The sequence below is a fragment of the Coffea arabica genome, chromosome 4e, assembly GCF_036785885.1.
Source record: "Coffea arabica cultivar ET-39 chromosome 4e, Coffea Arabica ET-39 HiFi, whole genome shotgun sequence".
NCBI lineage: Eukaryota > Viridiplantae > Streptophyta > Magnoliopsida > Gentianales > Rubiaceae > Coffea > Coffea arabica.
This window is the reverse complement of record NC_092317.1, coordinates 21,356,775-21,367,341: the sequence shown is the minus strand read 5'-3', so window position 1 is coordinate 21,367,341 and position 10,567 is coordinate 21,356,775. Positions and strand designations below refer to the sequence as shown.

At 33.8% G+C, this 10,567-nt stretch overlaps 1 protein-coding gene across 1 annotated transcript; it reads right to left on the bottom strand.

The window, feature by feature from the left end:
* Positions 1-2,174: 2,174 nt before the first annotated feature.
* On the bottom strand, positions 2,175-8,286 carry LOC113741274 (RHOMBOID-like protein 12, mitochondrial). Its single transcript, XM_027268771.2, has 8 exons — positions 7,770-8,286; positions 6,180-6,291; positions 5,970-6,089; positions 4,652-4,762; positions 4,127-4,171; positions 3,066-3,170; positions 2,937-2,978; positions 2,175-2,568 (listed from the first exon to the last, which is right to left on the bottom strand). Exons 1-8 carry the CDS (start codon positions 8,132-8,134, stop codon positions 2,473-2,475), a joined length of 996 nt encoding a protein of 331 aa, XP_027124572.2. The 5' UTR covers positions 8,135-8,286; the 3' UTR covers positions 2,175-2,472.
* Positions 8,287-10,567: the final 2,281 nt, after the last annotated feature.

Sequence of the window (10,567 nt, the reverse complement as noted above, 5' to 3'; positions counted from 1 at the left end):
TAGACGTCCTTTTATATGTAGTTCGTACCGCACTTTATTTAGTTAAATTGTTTGGTACTGTCAAAGTTAAATTAGTTAATGTAGCCTTGTATTCCTGAGTGGGACTTGGGAGTATGGCGGGTATCATGTGACGGGCACGTGCGGGCTCGGGGCGTGACATTTTTAGTGGTATCAGAGCTTAGGTTATATGGTCCGGAAGTATGTGAAATGTTGTTTGTGATACTAGGGATTTTGAGGATTGAAATGAGAAAAAAAAAAAAGATTAAGGCAATAGAGATTCTCGTGGTTTTTAATGTTATCAAAGTTTAGGTTATGCGATCTAGATGTATGTTGAATGATATTTGTAATATTAGTGATTTTAGAAAATGGGAATGAGGTTGGATAGAATATTTTGAAATAAGAGATTTTCATAATATTTAATGATAACAGAGTTTGAGGTACGATTTACTCTTTAGATGATGTATACCCTAGGAAATGATCAATTGTGACTAAATAAATAGGCTTGAAAATTTGCATGTGTGAATAGTTGAAATGGTACAATTGGTGTTTATGATGTCCTTTTATTGGATGTAATTTTGGTAGTACACTCTATGTTTAAGATGTCGGACATGTAGGAAATATTATGTGTAGTTGAAGTATTGTCTATTGGAAATTAAAAGGAGATGGAAAAATAGATCAAAAGAAATAAGAGATTGCTGTGATTTTTTAGTCGTATCAGAGCTTAGGTTTTATAATCTGGAAGTGTGAGAAATGATGCTTGGATATTAATGATTTTGGAAATGGAAAGGAGATGCCAAACGATCAAGAGATTCCTATGATATTCAGTGGTATTATAGCTCAAGTTGTAATAGTTGGAAGTAGGTATAAAGATACTGAAAATATTTGTGATTTTGGGAATTGGAGTGAAATGGATAAGGGATTAAAAGAAAATAAGTGACTCCATAACATTTAATGGTATTAGAATTTTAGGTTATGAATTTACTGGAATGACCTTAGGTATTGAGATGATGATTACTTTTAGTAAGTAAGTGGTGACTATATGTATATGTTAAGTTGAAAAGGTAACCAAGCCCTCCTACCAGATATGATTGATACTTGCAAAAAAAAAAAGAATAATAATAATAAAAGGGTATTTAGGGTGTTCCTTTTGTAAGTTTTGATCTCTATAGTACATTTCAAGTTTATCATTTAGGATGTCAGATCTATGGATAATCTTATGTCTAGTTGAAGTCTAGTATAGAGAAAACTGAAAATATTGAGGAAATTAGAGTGCACAACGAAAGTATGAATGATAAACAATATGATGTCATCGAACGCAAGCAATACACGTTGGATCTTGGAATTTTGTTGACTTATTTTGAGGTTTACGATAATTAGATCTGATGCTCAAGACATTTATTAAACTAGCTGATATAATTAGTTTTGGTATTATTACATCATGATCAGGCAATAAATATTTTATAAATTTCTTACAATATATAATTTTACATACTTTTTACCTAAAAAAAATGAATAAACGGTGAAACCAAAATTTTATTTGCACAAATAGTTTTTAATCAGAATTTTTAAATATGTACCTTTACCTTACAGTTGCTTGGTAAATATAGTTTCCAAATATATATGTATATATCTATATATAAAAAAAAAAGAATAACTACATTGAATAATTATATCCTACAATCTTGTGCAAAATATATATATATATTTTTATACTCACCTAATCTCAAAAGAGCTTTCGATAAAAGTATTCTACAAAAAAAAAATATTTTTTTTCCTTATCGTATAGAAAAATCTAACAATAATTTTTGGACAAAATGATCTGTCACTAGGCTCAAAAGAAAACACGCTATCAGCTAGAATTATATGGATCATAGACTTCACCATTTTTCCCATCCATTTTCCATCATGTTGACTTCTTTTTAATATGGCTCTACTTAGGGTTTTCAATTAAACACCCGGTTGAGTAAACTGCACATCATTATTGACAACTTTCAATTAGATATCAGTCTTATTGCTATAGCATCCAAGACCTAAGAATAATCTGTTTGCTGAAGATCCAAAGCCCCTTGCACTTGCCGGATCCAAACCCTCTACCACAAGTCGCAAATCCAACAAAAACACATGGCTTCCCAATTAGTTTCCATTCAGAAACATTTTTCTTATCAAGAAAAAGATCAAGAAATGCTTGGGTAAATCGTCATTTAACCCACAATCTATTCGCAGAACGTGTCTCTTTCCCTTCTCTTTTCAGAGTTTGAAGAAATGCCAAAAGTAAAAGTTTTTAAATACTAGGCTATCATCCGAAGCAACAATATCTGATATCAAACTAAACAGCATTCTTCATTTCCTTGCAGCGTTAAACATATGCAGAAGTGATGCTTCAACTTATACTCCGAAAAGTAATAATCCTACTATACTTAGGGGAGATTAACAGTTAGCAATCAAGTTGGAATGATTTTCTAATGTGAGAATTTAAAACCGGAAACGGCCATTTCTGATTCGTGCCCATGCTATAGCAGCAACTGTGGCACCACCCAAGTGAGCAGATCCAGAGATTCGATTGTCTCCCTGAATTAACAAAAACAGCAAGTCGGAGTTTTGCATCAAAGTTAGGAAACATAGAGAACCCTTTGAAGTCAAAAATGAAAACTGGAAGAGGAAAGAATGCCTATTCTCTCATATACAAATATCATTTAGCTGAAGGCAGTAGAACAGGGAAACCCATGCCTAATTTTGATGATTATACCAGTAAAAATGAAATCTAAGTTTCTTGTAAAACAATTACTTTTAACCGTTTTCCACAATGATATTTAGATACACCACTATGTGCATTCATTGACAAGGTAACTGGGACCAGAAAAGGAGCACTTGGTCCAAGTTCTTGGATAATATGGAAAAAGCATAAAGAAAAAGAATATTTAAAGAAAAGATCATACCTCCATTATTCGTAGCATGTCTTTTCCAATAAGAAAGATTCCCTAGAATGATTATTATTATAACCATGTCAGAATATATAGCCAAATCAACAGCTTATTTATAGAAGAAAACACGAGGGAAAAACCTACCAATAAGATTGCAGGAACTGGTATGATAAAGTCGAAGTAGAGAGTCTTCTTTGGAAAGAGGAAAATATCAAGAAGCATTACTGCATTAACTGCCCCACTTGCTCCCTGAATGCAAAAGCAGATTGATTACTCAGGAAATCTTTCAGATTTAATTGTTGCTAATGCTTGACGAAATGAGGAAAAGAAAACTATGGCAAAGGTAAATTGCAACATTTTGGGTTTACTGTCTACATGTTTTATTCAACAAGGCAGAAGTGCTTTGGTCTCACTATCCTAAGAGAAAAAAGAATAAGGATGTGGAATATTTTCTCAAGGAGTGGAGGGTTGGCAATGTAAACGGACATGATGTACAAAAGCAGGATTAAGTCTAAACAGAGGCTTGCAAGTGAGCATATCCCAACTCCCAATCTACAAGCAAAAGCTGTAAGAATAGAATATATTTTACATATAATACATGATTGTTTAAAGGACTCGATCAAACAAAATAAGTTGGAGAAATCCTAATCTACAAGTACAAGAAACGACTTAGAATGTGGATTCAAACAATCCAGTGAACACAAGGAAATCTTATAGTAAGTTCTAGGATTTAAGTGGTTTCACAAAAAGAACCGTAGTTGAGGAAGATCGTGATAGAAGGAATATGTGCAGAAAGATAGAGATAGCTAGCTATTTTAGTTTCTCTTCTGAGAATCTCATTCATTTAATAGACAATCTGTAAAAGCACTCATAGCTCTTCAGGACAGTCACAACTTGCAATTTTTGTGAGTTTTTTTGTATGAAGAATACAATCTAATAAGATGGGTTCTATCCATGCATTAACAGATGCATTTTCAAGACAAAATTTTCAACTGACGAATCAGAACAAACTACAAACTACTTCACAAACCAGTTGGAAGATCCTCAACTCAGTATCTTCTGTTCACAGAAAACTACTTGGAAGAAGGCAATTCTCCCTAAATGGTTATCTTGCCTACTGCATCATGTTTTTGTTTTTAACTGGCAGAGCAGCATAAGTGAGGATGACAATTAAACACCAAATGAAGACAAGGCAGTGCACTCACCAGACCAGGGACATTTGAAGGGTCAAAGCTCCACATATGTTTTCCCTGTACAAATCAAAGCATTTATAACAATATCAATAGATCAGCAAATAAAAAGACAGCTGGAGATACCATGCTGCATCTACAAGTACAAATAGTGCAGCCAGCCCTCTATCATGTCATAGATTGCACTGATACTCTTTGACCACATGATGTTAGAATGATTGGCACCAAGATTGCTGTTCTCATATTCAACTTGGTGCTTTCCACTTATCTCCCCAGTAACAGAAAGCAAAGGCATAGCACTGCATTATTTACTTTTGAAGGATAAAGAAACATTATGTGTATCTTTACTTAGAATTGATAAATTAATGCTGAACAGAACAAACAAGAATATCAGTTGTTATATTCACTTTTAGCTGACGAAACAAACAAGAAGCACCTTATTTAAGGAACAAACTGCTATTCTGAGTTTGATTGCCATTTATAACAAAAACAAGCATTTCACCAGAGCTTCTTTAAGAACTTGGAATTAAGTCACTCTACCTTGGAGGATGGGGCCAACAAAGCATGGTGAACTAGATAGAAAACTGAGCCACCAACTGCTCCAGCTAGGTATAGTTTCAGCAAATACGTAGGTCCAAAAGTGATTCCCACCTAACAAAGACAAGCACAGAAACATTTCATTAATGGGTATGCGCCCAATTTATGCTTCTCAATGATTCATAAAGAATGAGTGCCAGAATATGCCAGATATACTTTCTTATAAGGGACAACATTATCACACACTGCAAAGAGCTGATAACAAGCCAAGACAGCAAGAGAAAACGATCAATACAACAAAAGTAAAACTTGCCAACAGATTCTCCCACCTTTCCACTAGGTTCTTCACTTTCTGATGCTACATTTGGTCAAGGTGACAAAGAAATTAGAGTACTGTTAGCCACTCTTTTAGCCGTCTTTCCATGTGTCAGAGTGTTTCCTCTATTGAATCAATTTCAATTTCCAGAATCAATTAGGCGATCAATTATCCAAATAAATTTCATCACTCTCTAAGTAGGTTTGAGGTTTAAAAAAAATGAACTACCTAATCACATATTCTAACAAGATGAATAGTTCATCACATATTTGCAATTAATGTTAAGTAAACAATGGTTCACTTATAACAAGGATAGCAAGGTCATCTAACCAGATATAGTTCCTTTCAATGCATTAGAATTTGGTCATGTTGAGTAACAGAAAGGGTTGTATTGTTAGCTGCAGCCAAATGTGGGCTGCTATGTTACTTGGACTCTTCACTTAGCCCTGCCATACCTGTGTCTGACTCTCCATTTTGCACTAAAGTAGCTGCGTCGGCAGGACTTGGTAGCCAAGTCCGAATAACACAGGCAGTCTGCAATTTAGCCTCACATAAGCTATAGGTCAATTAATTAGTCAACAAGCTCTCCACAACGTTACTGAATCACAGTCACTACCAACATTGAGAACAACTAAAAAGAGAAGCAAGTAAAATATGTTGAACTAGGCATTAAATAGAAACTGCTGGTAATTTCTAAGACATAAAACACCAATTAACATGTATTTTCCAACAAAATTGGCAGCAGCACAAGACATCATGATTTTGATATGGATACACAGCCAGATTTACATAACAAGCCATAGCAGCCAACTGTGTGTGCCAACATTAGGTACATTAATTCATGAATCGTAAATTAATCTGCAAGAAAGAAGAATATCATTCTCAAACATTTCCTTTCTAAACCTGAAGAGAATTCCTCATTCTCTTGGGGATACTTATTATGTTAAGTGAAATTTGCATATAGATGTAATATTGAAAAAAGAGTTCAAAGGATTGATTCCTTACACTTGTTCCGAAAAAGTAAAGCCCCACCATGTTAGAGATAATATGCCCGCTGTCAATATGACTGAATGCAGAAGTAATGATTGTGTGAATTCTTCCACTTCTAAAGTTGTCTAAAGAAATCTGGTTAGAAGACAGTAATAAAATTAAAATAAGCTGAATAAAAGGTCTAAAGACTCGAGGAAAACGAGCACAATATTGTTAGCAAATTACCATAAAATTCTTCTTCATAAATGATGGGTCTGCAATGCGCCATAACAGGAAAACAGCTACATTAGTTAAAATTATTCCCAGAACCACACCATCTGTGGTAAGCCGTTGGAACCTACAAAAAAGAAAGGGCTGTTACTTTACCATTAACTTAGAAGAATACTGAGCTTGAGACCATAGAGAACAAAGAAGGCAAGTCATTCCAATAAAAGATGCCTCTGCAGCTCATTAATAATCAGATGCATATCTGACACGCAGAAAGCAAGAAGCAGAAATATGTCACATTTTTAATATTTTAGAACCAGCTAGCAAACCGTTCAAAATAACTTTCAGCACCTTGTCATAACTCTTAGAAATGCCACATGGTTTTATGAGAATTATACCAGACTGCAAGAAGAATTGAACAACCATTTTATGGGAAACCATAGAAATTTGGCAGATCAAATAAAGAAGCTAACCTGGCTGGTCCAAATTAAGACAGCATATTAAGCCAGAATAATAATCTAAATATTTATGAGAGAATAAGATTGTTCAAGTCATTTCTTATCATATCCAATAACTCAAGATACTAAAATGTATAACTAATATATTCTTCCCATGGAAATTAGTTGAGATTTTTTACTTTTCAAGAAATAATCCTGGTGGTGCTGTAAAGTTCCATAGAGCTACAAAGGGAGAAAACTCATAAGGTCAATGCTCAAAGTTTTATGATGTATAATGTGCTCGGACAACAGTCAAAATCATATAGTAATCCCTTCTTTTCCTTTGTCGTTGACCCATTCCGTATTGTAGAAAGTTGAACTATTATAGCTAAAGACTTTAAGCAAAAGTGCTACTAGCAATGTGGTGTGTTTGTGTATGTTGTCTACTTGAGCTTATGTAAAATGGCATATTTAGTTAAGGAAAAGTACACTTTCAGCATCAGATTAGGAAGCTAATTATTCTCACCACAACCCTTTCTGGGAAGGTGCAAGCTTGAGCTTTCGATGTCATAGGGCATCTGAGGAACTTAAGGTAAAACGTTGTGTCTTTTGTGTTTTTGTCTGTGGGTGAGAGAGACACTAAGGATGCAATTTTGGATAAAACTGCAGAAACCTTTGGCATCAAATGAGTGAACCACTGCGTTATAGACTAAACTGGAAAAACATAGTACAGTCCACCCAACTACCACATGACACGCATAAAGCATTCTCATCTCTCACCACAACTTTTTTTCAGATAGTCTTCCAAGTATCAATAATTCAGCCGTACTTGCGAAAAAAAAAATGAAAAAGAAAAAACCACAAAAAGAGAAGAAAACAGTGCAAAAATTACTGATCTCTCAGTTTCATTTTCACACTGGAACAGCTACTTAATTCCAAAGTGTAAATCCAAATGAAAATTGAGACAAGAAAAGAAGAACGAAATTTGGATTTCACATTTTTTTAAAAAAAGTAGATTGATCATGCTACTAAAAACTCAAACTTTACCTTTTTTTTTTCTCCTTCGCATTTTCCAGTTAAAACAGAAAACCAAAAGAAAAAGAAAAGAAAAGAAAAACAAGATTCACGAATAACGAAACACAGTCAGAAAATAAAATAAAATGCTACTTACCAGGAACGGCGATTGGAATCAAAGGAAAAATTAGAATGAAAGTTTCTTCTTGCAAATTGAGCTCTCAAGCCCGTAACTATGGTTTGGCCCGTTGAAGGGGAATTTCGCAAAATCAGCAGCTTTGTAGAATTTGATGGATTTGAGAAAAACCCATTTGAAATTTCTTTTGAAAAAACTCTGTTGTGTGGTCGATACGAGGTCCATGAGGTGTACTGGGAGAAGAATGGATTGTTTTGGGGAGACGGGCTATTGGTGTTGGGGAGAAAAGGAGATGTTTTTGAATAAATGGAGTAGGTTGTGGTTGTGTTGTTGGAGAGGGTTTTGGAGGTTTTGGAGAGGAGTTTTAGTGAGAGAAGCCTCTGCATTGCAACCAAAGAGAGATTTCTCAGGTGGCAGGAGACCGAGACCGAGACCGAGAAGGTCTTTATTTCGAAAGAACAATTTTTTGAACTTGGCTTGGAGCAGAGGGACAAATCTGACACGTCGGGAGAAACGAAAAGAAAGGAAGGGAAAGCGGACTCTTCGATTGTTTGCGACTTTTAACTGGGAAAGGATTGGGTTTTTTTTTCCACAGTCATAATATTTGTATAATTCAATTTATCCTATTCTACGGGAAGGAAATTCTGAACAGTCAGGAAGGAACATTTTGACACCTCTTTTGAATTTTTTTCTAGCACCTCCTTTAAACCAAAGGGAAAAGGATTGAGTTGGTGATAAAAGCCAGAAAAAAAAAGAAAAAAGAAAGAGCTGGGCAAGCCAAAAAAGAAAAGGTAAAACTTGTGTGAACCGATCTACAGGCTTACTTGTAGATAAGGCAGAATTCTAATTTTTTTTTTTGGGATAATGTCAGAAACCTCTCGTGAGATTTTTGACAATTTCACTAGCCTCCCCTGAAGTAGATTTCTAACAATTTCACGAGCCTTTCCTGAAATTTGTACTAAGCTTAAGGTTTTGATAACAAAATAGTCTAATTAGAAAAAATAACATTAAAAAAGTACTTTAAATCGAGAGATGAAACTTTTATATTATAAATACCTCTTATGCATGTATATAAGTTATATTAGTAAAAGAATAAAAATAATTAATACACATATTTCACTATTCAAAAAGTCCACATTTAATAAATTAGACAACATAAATAAGTAACAAAACTACACTAATAATCACAATATTTAACAAAATAAACTAGTCGTCTCTTTTAACATTATATATGTTATGATTCTTGTGATTTTGAACAAAAAAAATTTTAAATTTTGCCTTTCTTTTTCTTCCATTCTCCTTTACTAATAGCTAACGATTTATAATTAGAGGATTAATTAACTATTAGTAACTAATTAATGAAAATAACTGTTGAAAATTTCTTTAATAATGAACAATGACTTGTATTTATAAAATAATATCAATTGTTATATCTAATGGAGGAAGGAGGGAAAAGAAAGGCAAATTTCAAAAAATTTTCTATTCAAAATCACAAGAATCATGGCAAACATTATGTTAAAAGAGATTACTAGTCTATTTTGTTGAATCTTATGATCATTAGTGTAGTTTTGTTGCTTATTTGTGTTGTTTAATTTATTAAATGTAAACTTTTTGAGTGATGAAATGTATGTGTTAATTGTTTCTAATTTTTAATTATTTTTATTCTTTTATTAATGCAACTTATATGCATGCATAAGGGGTATTTATGAAATAAAAGTTTCATCTCTTTCTTTAAAATACTTTTTTAATGTTACTTTTTCTAATTAGATTAATTTTGTTATCAAAACCTTAACCTCAGGGGAGGTTTGTGTAATTTTGTAAACTTTAGGGGAGACTAGTGAAATTGTCAAAAACCTCCTCGGAGGTTTCTGAAATTATCCCTTTTTTTGTCTGTTTTTCAACCATAGTTAAACTGTTAGTCCTTAACCAATTTTGCCTTTCCAAATTATTTCTATTGGTGAAAGATCAACGAAGCGCACAGAACTCATTCTTAGAGGAACAAATCTGTAAGAACAAATGATATCCTCCTCTATTTCATTTTTTTTAAAGGAGAGGCATCATATAGCCAAAAAAAACCTTGAGTATTTTTCTGGGACTAAGAAGAGGGTGACGAAAGCCCATCTTTCATCTGCTTATAGATAAGATATCTTGGAGGAAACTAAAGAGGGGGTTGGATCAGTTAGTATTTATTTTAGGTGAGTAAAGAAGCAGGCTTGTAGGGAAAGCTTTGATGGAGGAGGTGATCAGTTTACAGATTGGGGCTGGGAGAAAGAGAGGTAGGAGGTCATGGTGGTGGCACAAGGAAGGTGATGCAAATCAAGCTATGCCATCGGACAAGATTCAAGTTCCATTAGGACTAGTCACGTGATCGAGCTAAGAAATTACGTGAAGGACTTCAAGGGCTGGTTCGATGGTGTTCAAAGTCAAGAAGTCATTCCAAAGGTGATTGAAGGTGTGCGATTTTGAAAAAAAAAATTTTTAATTCTTTTCTCGTTTTACGTGCGTTAAATAATATTTTGACTTATTCTAGTTTAAATCCTTTAATTTCTAAGGTATTTTTATGGTTGAATTAAATTTTAATTGTTTGTTTTTATATCGTGGTGCGTATTTAGTTATAGTGCATTTTGGTAGTGTGGCTCACTAGTAAGTGTGTATTAAATTTAGTGGATATGAACGGATGTTATATACCAAGGAATATATGCCTAGAAGTGTTAAGAGTGAGCTAGAGGAACACCACATAGATGAGTGGTTAGAAACTAAGAAGAAAGATTAAGAGATAAGCATTAGTCAAAGTAGTGCCACGTGTCACGTTTTCATTT

Excerpts from the sequence above, each read along its gene's own strand:
- LOC113741274 (XM_027268771.2), bottom strand. The coding sequence starts at position 8,134 with ATGCAGAGGCTTCTCTCACTAAAACTCCTCTCCAAAACCTCCAAAACC. Across the intron at positions 6,292-7,769 it reads GATTCCAATCGCCGTTCCTG|GTTCCAACGGCTTACCACAG; the intron begins GTAAGTAGCATT and ends TCTTTTTTGTAG. Across the intron at positions 3,171-4,126 it reads CTTCAAATGTCCCTGGTCTG|GGAGCAAGTGGGGCAGTTAA; the intron begins GTGAGTGCACTG and ends TTTTGCATTCAG.